At 36.2% G+C, this 17209-nt stretch overlaps 1 protein-coding gene across 1 annotated transcript in view; it reads left to right on the top strand.

Moving 5' to 3' along the window:
• The window catches only part of LOC139129799 (tyrosine kinase receptor Cad96Ca-like), a 42878-nt gene extending 27087 nt beyond the window's left edge, over positions 1 to 15791 (top strand). The window contains exons 13-14 of the mRNA XM_070695484.1: positions 14599 to 14698; positions 15046 to 15791. Of these exons, the coding sequence (XP_070551585.1) occupies positions 14599 to 14698; positions 15046 to 15090 (145 nt within the window). The 3' untranslated portion in view covers positions 15091 to 15791. The remainder of the gene's footprint in view (positions 1 to 14598; positions 14699 to 15045) is intronic.
• The last annotated feature ends 1418 nt before the right edge of the window (positions 15792 to 17209 follow it).

The following is a 17209-nucleotide window of genomic DNA, read 5'->3' as shown; positions in this document are numbered from 1 at the left end:
AACACGATCGGAACTAATTTTGGATAATTGAATGGGAAAGTAAGGTCATTTTAACCTGTAAATGTAAGCTCATCTGCTTTTCATTAAAGTTACACACTTGTTTTTATGACCAATTAGTTATATTGCAACATTCAGCTATATGGCACCTAACAGTTTTGAGAAATTTGAAAAATATCAAAATTCAATTATCCCAAATTAGTTCCAGTCGTGTTAATGAGAATCTTAATTATGTTCTAGTGATAAGAAATTATGTATTTCAATAGAAAATTTATTTAAACCTATAGTGAAAATTCAAATTGTACATGTACATTTCATTGTCAAAGATCATTCACACTGTTAACAGATTGCTGTTTTTTTTATCTCGCAAATGATCGTGATATAAACATGAAATTCACTTTGCCTTAGAGAAAGCGTTTTCAAATTTTTGTCTCTAGCTCAACAGATAATTCTCTAATAAGGGAATATCGGTGTAACACGGTTTTACATATTGATTTATATTTCTTGTTGCATGCAAACAATTATCTTCGCTGTAAACGAGAAGACACATCTGTTAAACGTATTCTCTTCAAGAGTTACGACATTTTGGTATAATTTAACCGTTGTAGTTTGTAACTGTAGTATGAGTGCTAAATCGACGCGTCTGAGTGTAGACATACATTATTTATTAGGATATGCCGTATGTTGTGGGTTCGAATCCGATTGAAAACTATCCGTATTATTAGGATAACAATGTATAATAAAAATTGAGCATTGGCACAGCAATTCTCTATACATGTCTTAATCTGCTCTATAGCACCTTGACTTATTAAAGATGTCAAATCTGATTTTTTTTTTTTGTAGCCTGGAGAAATAGCAAATTGAAAAATGAATTTCGCCTAAAATAAGAGTATATACTGGAAGTTTGTTACGCAGGCATTGTTACAGTTAGTCAAGTGAATTTTAAATGCACTTAAGTGGACAAGCTAGTTAAACAGCTATCATAGCTGTGGAAATCACAGATCCCTTAGAATATGCTACTCTCTTCTAAACTAACGGAAATATTTTGTAAGTGTGATGGAAAATGTTTTCCGTGTTTAATTGAATTAAGGAAAACCCACTGTTTAGGGAGTCCTGCACCGAACACAGCGTATTTTGCTCAAAAATCACCTTTTCGCAAATATTCATTGAATTTAATTAATTTGTGAACCCAAGATTAAAATATTGGTTGAGTTCACCTTTTCCCTTGTCAAGCAGTCGTAAATGGCGTGATAAAGAAGTGTTAATTTATGCAAATGTATACCAATCAACCATTTTCCCGGCTTCTTTTTCCTCACAGTTTCAAAATTTCCAAAGAATTTAAGGTTGCGCTGCATGTTGCCTACATAGTTTTTTTCAAAGCATTATTTCCCATCAAAGATGACAAGGAAAACCCTCATACTATATATTTTCAAAAAGCAGAGACTCTAAAGTTTAGTATGGTAGCAGTAGTTTACTCGAAGGATGAAGTGGGTGTATATTTGGGTTATAAAACCCTCAATTTTGGTATGAATGATAACAATTTATTTAAGTAAACACTTGACAATATTGTTTTGAAATGTAATATTATCACTTGAAAGAAGAGTATGTGAAGAAAAAACTACCATTTTATTTTGCATTACCTATCCTATAGTGATTAAATTGGCAAAATTAAAATGCCTCTTATTCAAAACCTTAGAAGTTTATTGCCAAACACAATGGTCGTTTATCTATATAGCATTTTAAGAATGTAATGTGAAAATTTCAGAAAATTTGACCCAGCTAGAGTGACGTTGAATTCTTTGAAACTTTGAAATTAGTAGGAAGAAGAAGCCAGAAAACCGGGTGATTTACATACATTTGCATAAATTAACACTCCTTTATCACACCGCTTACGACTGCTTGACAAGCTTAAAGGTGAACCCACCATTATTTTAATCTTGGGATAACAAATGAATTAAAATTGAATGGATATATTCAAAAAGGTGTTTTTTGAGCGAAATACGCCGCGTTGAGTGCAGCGCCCCCTTAACTCCATTCTGGCTGAGTCCAAGTTTCTGAAATCTGCGCTCGTGAAACCATTAGGCATACACTGAATATCAGTCAATACATATACAATAGTCCAAAATAGGTTTTTTTTTGTCAAACTCGATAACTTCTGTGATGTTTAACAACAGTCAAACTTCTACTCCGCAAACCATGCAGTGTACCCATTTGCATGCTTGTGTAAAAGCTGCACTCGATCGCTCGTCTGCTGCTGAGGAAGATGCATGCTGAACTAATTTTAGGCGAAAGAAACCCTCACATGAACAACGCCCCTTGCGTATTTGCCGATCATTCTTTCGTTTTCACACATTATCAGCAGTTCCGGTCCGTCGTCAAGGAATCCCCCACCTTTTCAAACATCACACCTCGTTAATCTTGTCCTTTTTCACAGTTCATTCGACACAAGCCTTTGGCAGCAGACGACTAGTAAGGTGAGTTGATCCACGGTTTGCATGATACTAGTCAGTGACTGCATATGTTCATACGAACATCATCGACGGTTATGGTCTATACATATCTCGACAGCCACTGTCTCACGATATAGTAAACAACTATAATTCTACAGCCTCTTTCGTGCTGTTTTCCATATTTTCACCCTGCAATTTGCCCATGAACGTTTAGCATTCTTTCATATTTAAGGTACAATCTAATGATACGTTTGTTAATGCAGCCTTATGGTTCTCTTCCTTTACTTCGTTACTTCGTAAATTTAGCAGCAAGATATTCGAAAGACCCAAAGAAGCCACTATAATGTAATGACTTACTTTTGAAAAACAAAAACAGACGAACTCAAGATTGAACAATTCTGTCTACTAATTGGTCTCTGTATTCTCAAAAAAACGGTGTTAACTAAACTTATTCGATAAACTTATTAAACTATATATATCTAAACTATGTATTATTTCCACCAAAGTTGAAGCTGTTGTAACCAGGAATGAACCGGAAAAAGTAGGAAATATTTAACTGTACAGACCTTGCATTTATCCGCGCAGTTTGAAGACGTCATGAGGAAGTTATTTTTGTTGAGTGACGTTACCACTTTACACCATCTTCTTTAGAAACACTAAATGACCCTTCCAATTCTATTGACATCTTTCACCCCATACTACTACGCACTGAAATGTATGACCCTCACTGACCTCACTTTCTATGGATTCCTTGTACGCTTGGCTTTTGAAACTCTACTGTTTGCTGAGCGTGACGTAGTTCGCAAACAGTAAACCGGAGTCAGCTATTATGTGCTCTTTGTTAATGCAAATATATTTTCCTTTTCCACCTTCCTTTTTTTTGCTTTTTAACACCGCCCAATAGATAATATAATGGCTAATATCGCGTTAGTGCAATCACATTTCTTTTAAATGATGAACTTACATTAAAGGGAGTTCAAAGCAGCATGGCCCCGAGACTGTTCATTCTCCTGTTTGTGACCTCGCGTTGCTGTCAAGCTGCATATTTATCTGTTGCACTGAAAGACTGTACCAATCTTATTTGCTTAATTTCATTGACATGGTATACGTACCAACTTTTTTATTTGGACTTCAAGAGTACCCTAAAAATACAAATTAGAAAAAGACGGTCAGTGATGAAGTAAACTACGCGGGAATAACATGATAAATGGGACGTTTTGCTATCAGATGTTAAACACTTTCGATTTGTCAATTATCAAAAACATTTTTTATTCTTTGGCACATTAAGATATCTGCGTGTCATGCATTTTCCTCACCTCTCATAACACCTTCATCATTGTTTTTGCTGAAAGAAAAATCTGGAATTCCGACGTTAATTTTGCCATGCAAGTAAAACATGTAGGTGTGGGACGTCTTAAATATTTCTCAACCTATTGTGAGTTCGTCATTGTATTAAAGTATAGTAAAACCACGGTTTTAAAACATGAAGAAGACAATGACGAGCTCACAAATGTTTTGAGAAATATTTATGGCTACTGCTCCTTTCACGAAGCGCCATGTCGACATAAGTTTTTACTATACGTTATACGACGTTATTACATAATGTTGTAATAATGAGCATACTGTTTCATGATGTCATTTGCTTAGTTACATGTAACGTTTGTTGAACTCTCTAGAAGATTCCCAAGTAATTATTCCACGTTACTGCTCTCTCACTCTCTTCTCTCTAACCGGACTAGCAACTGTGACTTCTTCCTCGCGTCTGGTCTGCTAAATAGGAATACTTCCAAACTGATTATGATATTGTTTGCTATCTGCTGCGTCCGATCACTAGCACCCTAGTAATGCTCTGGCAAATCAATGGTAACGTATCCCTTCATATTAAAATTAAAATATTTACTGACGTCGCAGCCAATCTTTCTTCATTTCAAAAAACAAAGTGTAGTGGGCTCTGCGGTTTTGAAACTGCATGCATTTACAAGCAATGATCTCGATCGAAAGGATCGTAACTACAATATATGTGCGTATATTGTGCAAAGTGCGAAATAAAATTATTGGTTGATGTAGTGGACATTTCCCATTCATTGAGGCTGATATCAGTTACCGATAGTATATTTACACACGGTCGACTTTTATTGGCTTTCATTCTATTTAGTTGAAGTTAAATGCTGCCATGTTATTAGCCTCAATTGTGAAAAGACTTCAATACAGCAGTATATTGTACGACGGTTATTTATACAATTGTTTTGTGTAGTAAATTCTTATAACGTGAGATGCGAGTCATGAGAATTTGCATCCATAATGTATTAGTGACCACCCTAAAAACAGACACATATTCCCAAATGCATAATTCTGAAGCGTAAACTCGCATCATTTTGACGAAGGTATAAGCTTCAAATTGATTGATTCAAAGATCTGTTTTGCTGTGAAGAAAATCTAAATCTTCTACAGGAATTCGATTATCTTCACAGGAAAAGGAAAATTGTAAGAAATTTAGGTATTCTAGAAAATTAAGTTCTTCATTTGATGGAACTTATTGGAGTTGTCAAATTCCGATTTAAAAGTAATTTTTCGCGTGAAATTTATGTAGAAAGTCGGCGTTTCCATCTTGAAAAAATCACCCTTTGTTGCTAATTAAAATTATTTTAGTGATCAATTATTGAATTCGTAGGATACGCGAAGATATCCAGTCATTATCTAGGGGATTCTTTAAGCCAAACGCAGTCTTTTAGTGGTCCAAGGAGTTGTTATCATTCCCCGTCCCTATTTCTATCCTACCACTGATAGTGTTTGTGCTTATGAACTACACACTAGGAATGTGATAGTTTTCTCACGAGTGTGCATTCTTAAACGATGGAGAGAGAACAGTGTAGATCTGTCTGTACAATAGACAAATTCATGGCCTGAAGCGAGACATAAGTTCAAGTTCTTTTCCGACATTTCACATAAATACATTGTTAAAATGCAGGACAAATGCTACAGATGTAAAACACTCTGGAAATTGATGGAGTATATTTATGACGTGATTCATTCTTCACATACAAATAAAGCGGAATTCTGAAATAAGCCGATTCTGTAACGTGCAAAATCACCAGCATACTAATGTAGCCGTCATCTCTTTTTTTTCAGTTGTATCTGAATACAGCAAAGTGTTCATGGCTCAGACGACGGTCCTCTCGGTGTTCACATTATTGTACTGTATCCTAGGCAATCTGCCATGCTAATGTAAGTGTAAAGCCAGTTGCCAGCTTAGCGTATTTCACAGGTGCATAAGAATGAATGATTAGCTTCCAGTTCGTTAATCGATGACAAACGGGAGATAAAAAGATGGGCCACTACTAATTGACAGGTCAGTAAAACTAAACTAAGCCGAGGTAAGCCAACTTAGCGTTAATCCGTCAACATGTCATATCACTTTCGATTTACATCCCAAATTGCAATATCAATCGTATCACGAGTTCGACTTGCTCCATCAGATCGTCCTGTTTGAGTTTCTATCTGTAAACGGGAGATAGCTGGTTCATCATCAGAACCGGTGAACAATTTAACAGCAGCTGCTAAATTTTAAACATTTTATAGCCCTAATTTTACCTATTGTTGTGTGTTAGTTTATCTACTGTCTTAATTAAATATGCTGTTTTAAATCGTTATATTTTGTGATCAACAATTTATGTCACAGCCGTAAAGCTAATCGCCAAATTTGGATAATTAAGATTAATAGACTGATTGACTGATTTATATTGACAGAAAGACAGACAGACAGACAGACGGAGAATTGATCCATAAGAGATAAAGGCATAGAGATAGACAGCTAGGTGTACCAACAGACAAATGCGTGGATAACGAAGTGAGGAAAAGATGGCGGAAAGAATGAAATTACGCTCATCTCCAAAATTTGAAAATAATTATATTCAAGCCAAAAGTATTTATAAATAGTTAGGTTTCCTGAAATATTGATTATAATATGTTTATTTTGACATGATAGTGAAACGGTAGCCCCTCACGTCACTGTGGCAGTTTTATTCAACCGCATCATTTGGGGCGTCAGGACAAAGGAGTCAAAGTTTTGTATGCGGAGGAAACGTACCGTAAATTCGTACTTCACAAGTGCAGGTTGCCATTTCAGCTCTCTATTTCTCTTGTTCTCTTAAAACATAGCAAACAGTCCTGTCTGGACCCAATGGATGGATGATGAGAAATGCGGAACGCTTGAACCCTCTTCCATCGGAGAATTTGAACTTGTCAACCAGTTGAGAGGTCCTTATGGATTCTGTGATGAGCCAACTGATATTGAGTGTGCTTTGGCTGACGCCACACATACTCCATACACCAAAACTGGACAAGTTAGTCTATTATGTGACTTACAGTCAGGATTTATGTGTTTCCACAGCCAACAAACTGGCGACTGTTTCAATTATGCTATTCGATTACTGTGCCCCGAGCCCCTGAAAGAGGATTCCAAGCACGCCTGCGTGCAAAACAATGGCCTATCCTTCGAGTTACTTGCACTTTCCTGGATGGTTGGACAGATGACCTTGATGACAAGTCTTCCTGTCAACACAGCAATGCCATCGTGGATATAAGTGACGTGGTAGGTATTCTCAACAGTGACGGGAATTAAGTGTGGGATAACATTGTCTGAAAGATGCAGACTGACGATGTACAGACACCTATAGACAAATGAATACGACAATAATAGATTATGACATTGTATGCAAATGCACGCACGGAGAGGCATGCACTACGAAGCAAATGGATTCTTTTTGACGCAGCGTGACTTTGAAGTGCAAACCTAAACATCCTTAAATTTAGATTTATGCACTTGCAATATTTCATAGAAAAAAAATAAGAAATATAATATGTGCACAAACAATTGGAAGGTGACGATGAGGGGAGAGAGAGAGGAGAGAGAGAGAGAGAGAGAGAGAGAGAGAGAGAGAGAGAGAGAGAGAGAGAGAGAGAGAGAGAGAGAGAGAGAGAGAGAGAGAGAGAGAGAGAGAGAGAGAGAGAGAGAGAGAGAGTTTGTGTGGATGCCTTTCTCTCAGTAATTATCTGTGTTTTGAGAGGGGCCTTTAATTTAAACAGAATAAAAGCGTAAACCTTTCCTTTCCCTAGATTTATGGAATATTTAAGGCCTCCTCTGTCGCTGACGTGGTCGACTGCATACAGCGCCTCTCTTGAGGTAAATTCCAAGTCTCGACTTACCTTTGTCTTTGCAGATAAAGTCGTGTATTAGTAATAAACAGATACAGAAACAATATGGTTGAAGTCAAACCTCTAATAATGTCACGATTACCCGTGACTTGTGATGTTGTTAGCAGTCACTGCCATAGTTGTGCAGACGTTTGTCATTCTGCATAACGTACGACAGATTTCTAAATTCAATATAATGCCATTGGAACGCTTTTCTGACAACAAGCTAAATTGTATCATACCAGTATATTGATAGTGCAAATACGGCAATCTGATTGGTCGAGACGCGAAAGGAACCGTGGTTTATTGGCGATATACGGCTGGCATACGCGCTAGCTCTCAGCTTGAGGAAAATTTCTTTTATGGTTCCACGCCAGAATTTCAATATTTTTATGATATAATAGCAATAAAGCACACGCGATTTTGACCATTTCACTTCATATTTCATATTTTGACCATTTCACTTCATATATGCACTCGCTATCACTTTTGTATATATGTCGTGAACTGGTCAAAACTCGTGTTATACCATCGCTGGATGTGCTTTATTGCTTCAATGTATAACAATTAAAATTTTGTCCTATTCATTCAAATGTACAGAAAAGCTTACGGCTGTGACAGTGCGATGGTCGTAAGATCACAGTCGCGTTCTCCGAGGACACCAGACTTACTGAAGACGATGTGATTACGGCATTCACCGTGCCCGCAACTAGACGAAATCAGGATGCTTCTATTGAATTGAGAGTAGATACTAATAGCGCGAGTGCTATTAAAGTGAACACAAACCAGTCAGGTGAGTTGAAAGGGAACAACTTTAGTCTATATATTGTTCGAACAAAACAGGGTTTGGTTTTGCCTTAGGGTTGTTGAACAGTGCTGACATCTTGACCCACTTTTATGAGCTCTGATCTCTGAACCATACTATTGAGTAATTCAGGACGGACTGTTACTGTAGGATTTTGCCCCTTTTCCATTTGCGAGATTCCAAAGTCTTGAAATCATGTTTTTGCACTTTTTCAGCCTATTAAAATCGCAAAATCTGACAATTTTTCACGATTCGACGATAACAACTGGTAAGGTAGTAAGCTCCTCGAAATTAAAGACCTGGACTTTTGTTGAAACTTTCCAAAAGCAACTCAAGTCATTTCCTTGACAAATCCAGAATAAAAATTAGAGTCACCATGTAAATTTTGGTACCAGGTAATGAAATGTCCGAACATTTACCGATATTTGAAGTTCAAAATGACTGCCACACTAGTGTTAACTCTATGACGAAAAATATAATATTTTCGAAAAACTTCCACGATGAAAATCCAAAAGCTATAAAATGAGCCCCCACAAGTGGATTGCCAGAAAAGAATTCTAAAATGTGTGACTTAGTCGACATAAACATTGATATATGCAAGACAGTACCAATTTATGTCTTGAAAACATCGAATTATGCACAATTTCAATGTGTACTACAGCTGCATGTAGTAAGGACCGTGAGATCGCTATGGTTGAGTGACTTTCAGTAATACTTTGTTATGTATTACAACATTTGACAAGCGTGCCATTCTTGATGCAAGCTACATCATTACAGCACTTCTCTGTACATGCTTTGGTCGTCAAGTCATTTCATTTAATTAAAAAGCACTCTTACTAGTACGTGTATGTCTGCCACAGGTTGTCGCTCTCATCTCTGAGATGCTTGTAACGTATAAAATTACCATAAGAGGTTATGGTTATGACTTACGCTCCAGTGGTTTTGATCGGTTTTAGTTTTTGTTTTCTTTTCTTCCATTTCAGTTACCTCGTCCTCTTCAAACACTGGTACTATTGCATTAGTTGTGTCACTAGTTGTCTTCATTCTAATAGCAAGCATTGGCGGGAATTATAGTCTCTAACTTTTATTACAGAAGAAAACTACAAGATAAAGTAAGTTGCTAATACCTAAAGAGTGTTGGTCATTGTCATTCAATTGAAAACTCGGTTGACTCTACACCTCTATCATTTCCCTTCTTGTTACCCTTACGAGTTAATTTGAAACCTCTATAAACAGTCATATAAGGAAACCATCTACAGACTAAGGGAAATATACAATCAGTTCATTAACTTGGTTTCATTTTATCCATATTTTGTTCTTAACTCAAGGCTGACCGCACACAAGACTCAACAGTGGACCCATAGAGGTACGGATGCTTATTTATTCTTATGGATTCCAATACGTGGTTGTATGTGATTCACAACGGGAGTTCTTTTGGGAAAGAATTTAGGAAGTTGGCAATTGAAATGATTCGGAAAGACCTATTTGAATTTCTTACACACCGCAAGCTTAGAATGGCGACTACAAATATCAAAAAAAAACAACTTATCATCAACATTTTCAAATTTCAGTGATTAAATAGTGTTACGCCCTCCTCACATCTCCCGTGATTTCAGTTGTTTATTGACGCAAAGCAGTCTGAAATCATGGAAGAAGATTTGAGGAAAGCATTTCAATATTCAATGTCTACAAGGCGTAATTTTGTCTTCAGAGATTAAAATATTGCCTACAGTGAATGAAAAAGAAAAAAAAGTCAATATACACACGAGTCCACACCTTAAATTTGACTTTAGGAGTCTAGTACAAACATACATACATACATACATACATACATACATACATACATACATACATACATACATACATACATACATACATACATACATACATACATACATACATACATACATACATACATACATACATACATACATACATACATACATACATACATACATACATACATACATACATACATACATACATACATACACACACACACACACATACATACATACATACATACAGTACAGACAGACAGACAGACAGACAGACAGACAGACAGACAGACAGACAGACAGACAGACAGACAGACAGACAGACAGACATACAGACAGACAACAGACAGTACAGACAGACAGACAGACAGACAGACAGACTACATACATACATACATACATACATACATACACATATGTATTATGCACCTCTCTCTCTCTCTCTCTCTCTCTCCTCTCTCTCTCGCTCTCTCTCTCTCTCTGTTCATAAGAATGACAGTGAACATTACACATCGATGTCACCTCGCGTAGAAAGCGAATCTATGTATATGAAACTCTCGAAAAAGACAACGCTTGAAGTCTCACGTGAGTTCCTCTGCCTAAAAGAAACTCTAGGCGAAGGATTCTTCGGTAAGGTTGTCAAGGCCGAGGCGTGGAACATTGTAGACCGACAAGGAGTCACACATGTCGCTGTAAAGTTGTTAAAAGGTAGATACGCTTACCAACGGATAATCATCTAAACTTGGTATTTTCCCGTAAAATATCGTTCTTTATCCCTTTTACGGTGTGTTTTCCGACAAATTTTTATGATTTCTATATCCTTAATCTGACTTAATTTTACATAGACTAGACTAGACTTTCGTAACTTTTAGTTTGGAGTTGGGCTATAGTAAGTCTGCAGTTAATTACAATGCCGTTCGATATTTGATCGATGTTCGATGGGTGGTTACTCCGACTCACAGATGATAGGGTAGTGGTCGCAAAATGCCCCCAAAGCTTATTTCTTGCGATGCAAGACAGTCTCAGCTCTCCAGCGTAGAGAATTGCCACCGGTCCTACACTAGGTTCCGCAGAGGCAAGAAAGGGGAGGTACACGTGAGTCGCGCAGAGAACGAGCGCACAACACCAACGCGGGATAAAGGTTATAATACAGTGGAGTTCTACGACAGTATTCTTGCGATGTCATCAATCTTCCTTCTCTTTTGGATTTTTTTTTGCAGAATATTCTCTCGATGTTGAGAAGACAAATTTTATGAATGAGTTAGATCTGTTGAAATCCATTGGAGCACATCCACATATCGTATCTCTACTAGGCTGCTGTACTGGATACGGTAAGAAAGCCAGACTCTAATTATCTACTACACAAACCTACTTTTCCTGAACTTTGAGCGCTTAATCGAACCAGCTTGTCTTTGTTTCATCCAGGCCAAAGCCTATCAGTTCTAAAATTGGATTTGTATTTCCTATCTCTATGTGCACTTGTTAGACATGACGTTTTTGAGTCCAACAGTGAATTTGAGTAGGTTTGTGTACGTAAAGGCAAATCTGTGCACTATGCTACACTACTCTGCGACAGGTATTATCATTCGGAAAGGTTATAATCGTTTATCAGACATTTCAGTTTCTTCAGCCTATGTAGGGCATCTTAGGAGATGTAATAAGAACCAAGCCAAAAAAGCCTATTTTTTATCTGCTCCTCTTGATGTTTTTGTGTAAAGGCGTGATTTTATATTCCTAATGCTTCCATTTTAAAGTATCTTAACCTGTCTTCGAAATGGGAGACGGGAAAACCCAGATACAGAAATCCATATTCTGATAAATACATTATTTCAAATCTAGTACAAGGACAACTATTGAAGTGTTTTTTCAGAGAACTTATATATGTAAGTTCTAGAGTCACTGAAAATAAACGTTTACAGCTAAATTATCATGAAAACACAAACGGATCATTGCTGATTTCTTCTTACTAGGAGAGTAGCTGTAATATTTGACAATAAAACGTCTTCCTTATCATTGTTCGTTATTATCAACCACAGTTTATTTTGATTTGCTGAACCTAATTTCACCCCGTCGACCCATGATGGTGAAAGAGTAAGAGTACGTTACAATAACACTGTTAAATAAATCTTGATGCAATAGCCTTCATATGTGTGTGCAAAAGGTAAATCTTCAATTCTGGCAGAAAAGTATGTACTGGCAACTCATTACCCCTTTAATTGACACGTTATTTACCTCGAATGAAACTGATCATAGGGCCTGTGACCCGTTCTGATGTCTATTTTATACATGTGTATGGAGAAATGAAATCTGACGATAGTTTTGTTTAATACACAAAATTATGAAAATTGTCATAAGATATATACTACTGTCTCTTTTATATTAAGCTCTACCTATAAACGATGAAAAACTGACTTTCAGTGAAGAAGAATGGGTTCATACACACTTAAAATGATTGCTGGTAACAATCTAATTACAAACTTAAGTTTTCGACGTATTGCTTTTCTATGTTTGATATTAGTGATGACGTTTGCATCCTACTGATATTATTAATTTCCGTCCTTTTAGAACCATTCTACATCATATTAGAATTTATGGAAGGAGGCAATCTGCAAGACTTTTTGAGAAGCAACAGAAGTCCCCAGGGAGGTGCCTATGCCAATATGCACAGTGGCAACAGGACATTGTCAACGACCAATCTCATGACCTTTGCATGCCAGGTGTCTTCTGGAATGGAATTTCTGTCATCGAGTGGGGTAATACATTAGTAGGAAAAGAATTCTCCATATGCGATATAATAATTAAAATATTAAATAATACATTTGTATAGAGCTGATTAATTTATACCAAGTTTGCGGTTTCTTTAAAGTACTCTCTAAGTACAGGCAGAAATTGACTAGACATTGTTATTTATCGGTACCTGACAAAGACAGACGATATTTCAAATTATATTTGCCTACCTGACGTAACCAGACATCGGTACAAAACGCGCTTTTATCAGACATTGATGGTTGGCACATAGAAACAGTACGTTAGTTGGAAAGGGCAAGGATACCCTTCCTTCTATTAAAAGTGCCGATATTTCAAACCTTTTTATTTTTTAAAATCTTAATGCATGTCAGGCTGTACTCGTTAAATCTCGAATATCTCATCCACAGTGTGTACACAGGATCTATCCGCCAGGAAAGTCCTCCTTGATAAGCATAACGTTTGCAAAATCTCCAACTTCAGATTGGCGCGTGACGTGGTTGACAATCATGAATATGAATGTAAGACAAAGGTGAGAATAGTTTATACAGGGAGATTGGGAAAATAGGACGCACATGCAGACTGACCTCTTCTGGAACACTAACTTAGGCATTGTACTCTTTAAAAAGTTCCCTTTCGGAATTGTTTTGTGAATAGGCTTTATCGAAGAAGTATAAATATTCAATTTATTAATAAAGGTATGTATTATTCATGTCACATAGGGTAACTTGCCAGTTCCTTGGATGGCGTTGGAATCCATACGTGATGGTATATTTACGACAAAAAGTGATGTCTGGTCGTTTGGAGTCGTCTTGTGGGAAATTGTTACAATGGGTAAGTGAAAATGCCACCAGTTCGCAAAATACACCTGTCATCTTGTTTATCATCAGTGCTTTAAGGTAATTGCTCCAATAAAGTCAGCTCTTAGTTGAGTGAACCTTAGAAAGGCTCACTAGTGTCCGATTAGCTCAAATCCATTGAGGAAGCATATTTTGTGGATGCAATTGGAGATAATAATTGATTCTATGACAGTCGCCATCACAAACTATTAAGTTTAATCATTTATAAGAACTTTCAAGTGCTTGAATGCAAATTTCATCTCGCTCTCAGAGGTACCATTATCTTTAGCCCTACATATAGCCTCCTCTGATGCTGTAAAGTCTCATTGATCAGTGTTTATTCTCGCAGGCAACAGACCGTATTCGGGAATGTCGGAACAAGAAGTGACGTCAACATTGCAAGCAGGTTATCGAATGCCGAAGCCTTCGCAATGTGAACAGGAGCTGTAAGATATGCGTTTCATTAATATAACCTTTAATAGGGATTTGAAGACTCTCAGAAGGCCCACGTTAGCATTTACCAGCAAATTTGAAAGGTTTCCTTATGTGTAGGCAATCAAGAAAGAAGCAAATGTCTTGTTTCACAGCCGTCTAGATGATATTTAATAACCGCAAATGATATGTTGATAGAAGAAGTCACCAATCTGGAAACCGGCTGTTAGCTAACAATTGTGAGCATTTGCATATGTAAATGAAATTAATTTTTTCGTCGATTTAATAATAATGGTGACGTTTGCCTTTGGCGTAGAGCCTCTTAATGTATAACATAAATGCCCGCTCTTCGTTTGAAGGTATTCTATAATCCTGAGTTGTTGGGTTGAAGATCCCGAGAAAAGACCCACCTTCGCCGACTTAACAGCGGTTCTGCAGAAAATGGCCAATGATGAGAAGGTAAGAAGAACACAATCAACTAGCGGAGAAATAAGTAAACAAATCTAGACACCGATAATATATTCAATTAAGACTAAGATAATGGATTTGTGACAGATGAGAATAAACAAAATACTACTTTATTTGTACGGAGGGTAGTATTGCAGTTTGTTATAGTAAATTGGATTACTAGGTTAAAAATTTGTAAAGATGATATATATTTTTGATCATCTTCGCCAATGTCAACGATCAGTTTCCCTAGCATTGCGTTTTGCTTTTAGTTTCACACATCTTTCAAATATTAGGAGCCAGCGTCATTCTTACACATGAAAGATACAATGTTTCTGTCTCCCTTCTTGCTTTTGTAGAACAACATTAAAATCATGGACATGGAATTGGCCGATGATGACTGACACAAAAAAATCAGTTATTGACGAAGTATAAACTGGCATTTTCTGGAGTAGAACACATCTTTTGCGAAGAGGATGACGAGCAAACAATTCAGCTGCAGAAACTGGAAACGTACTTTTTCACATCATAAAAGCATACGTAGAGTAATCAAACCGCTCAATGTATATTTTACTTGTTAAGTCTGTATTTCACGACACATATTAACATTATTTTTAATCGTTTATAGACGATAGCGATTATAACGTTTTTAAAACATACGTGTAATTAGAGCTTCCCGTAATTACTTTTGATGAATGAAAACTTAAGATAGTAGGAATATGCAGTTGTAGTACAGAAACAACGTCAATATCGAATTGTAGAAGGAATCTTCACAATATAATAATATGAAAATCAACCAGGAGTTCAAATCTTTTTTACACTCAGTAATATTTTACTCGATTTTATAATAACACTTTTCAAACAAATGTAGGCATATGTTTTATTAATTTGGAGACAACATGGTATAAATTTAGTCTTTTTGGCCCATGAAAAATTCCTGTAAGGTCATTGGTACGTATTTATAAGAATCTACTAGCGAGAAATCTAATTAAGCTCTTCCAATACGACATTTTGTATTTCAATGTAAAAAAGATATATAAAATAGAAAAGAAGAAACGTCAAAGATTACAATTACAATACAGTTTGTTATTGTTTTATCTGGAAATTTTATTTTCACAACGTAACCTCATACTCTTGTATATTTTGCATGATATCAACAGATGACATCACTGTTGCCTTGCCATTATTTTTATTAAAGATAGCAGATACGCGGATATTTCATTAATTATGATTTTGGTTTTCGGGAACCTACCGTGTAAACGCCAACAATCTTCAGAAGGCAGAATCATCCATCGATCAACGAAAAACATTTTTACAGTACCATGTAAATGGTTTTCAAAGCATAACGGAAAACAACCAAAGACTGGTCTGAAAGCAGAATGGTAGATTATTTATTGCATGTTTGTTAAGTGCATTACTACTTCTTCATGTTATGATGAATAATTGCCTTTTGCAAGTTTGATATGATAAGAAGAAAAGATAACATACTCTATACAAAAGATAATCCAACTTGCACACACTTTTAATGCGGACGAAAATAAACACGGGAGCTGAGAACTTTCACAATTTCACATTCCTTACATTGTCAATACTCCTTGCAACATTTCTTATTGAATGTGAGATTTTTATCCATTTCCTGTTTCGAGAGCTTTGACGTTCAATTCACTATTTGACAATATTGTTTTTGGTTTAATACAATATCAATACTTTGGCTTTCGGTTCGTGTTGTGAATCACAAGTTGAGTTGAAATAAAACAATCCCATCTGAGCAGAACATCATTTTTCGCACTACTGGAATGACATTGTGCATTTACATTGAAAAGTCACATCCAACGTTATATGCCAAAGATTGAATAATACTGTTTCAGTCTTACAAGGAACCTTAAATTACAACAGTAAAATGGCACTTTTACGCATTAAACATTACCTGTAACGTAATCCGAGAATTTCTCACTTTATCATGGTGTTATGAACTGCTTTTATATGTTCTTCGTTTTTGCAAATACATGGGCAACATTCAAACTACACTGTCAAATAAGTGTAACATGACTATTGTCTACCAGATTATATTTTAATTAGGTCTGTATATAACAAATACCATGTTATGAACAAGAATAAGAATTTTCTTTTGTTTTTTTTCTGTGTAAAACACAACGAGATTTTGTTTAAGTTTATCCTTGTACCCTGTAACGGTAACATGAGTAGCAAAGCAAATATATTATTGTGTTAATGCGAGATAAGAAACAAGCAAAATGGACAATTCGAGTAATATCTTATGTACGTGCATGCATAATATTATAAAATATGCGATAGATGAAATCAATTGCACATGACTGTGTCGACTATTTGTTATGCGCCACAATCCCTGAAAGACGAAAAATTTCGTTCGTTATGCTGCAGAACATGAGCAGACACAGAATTGATTATTATCACAGTGATGTCTTTTTGAAACGGACATACACATCTAATTAATACAATGATGCAGACTCATCTGTGAAGACATACTATATTATTGTAGCTAAA

This window comes from Ptychodera flava, chromosome 3, assembly GCF_041260155.1.
Source record: "Ptychodera flava strain L36383 chromosome 3, AS_Pfla_20210202, whole genome shotgun sequence".
In the NCBI taxonomy this organism is placed as follows: Eukaryota; Metazoa; Hemichordata; class Enteropneusta; family Ptychoderidae; genus Ptychodera; species Ptychodera flava.
This window is presented reverse-complemented; position numbering and strand designations above follow the sequence as displayed.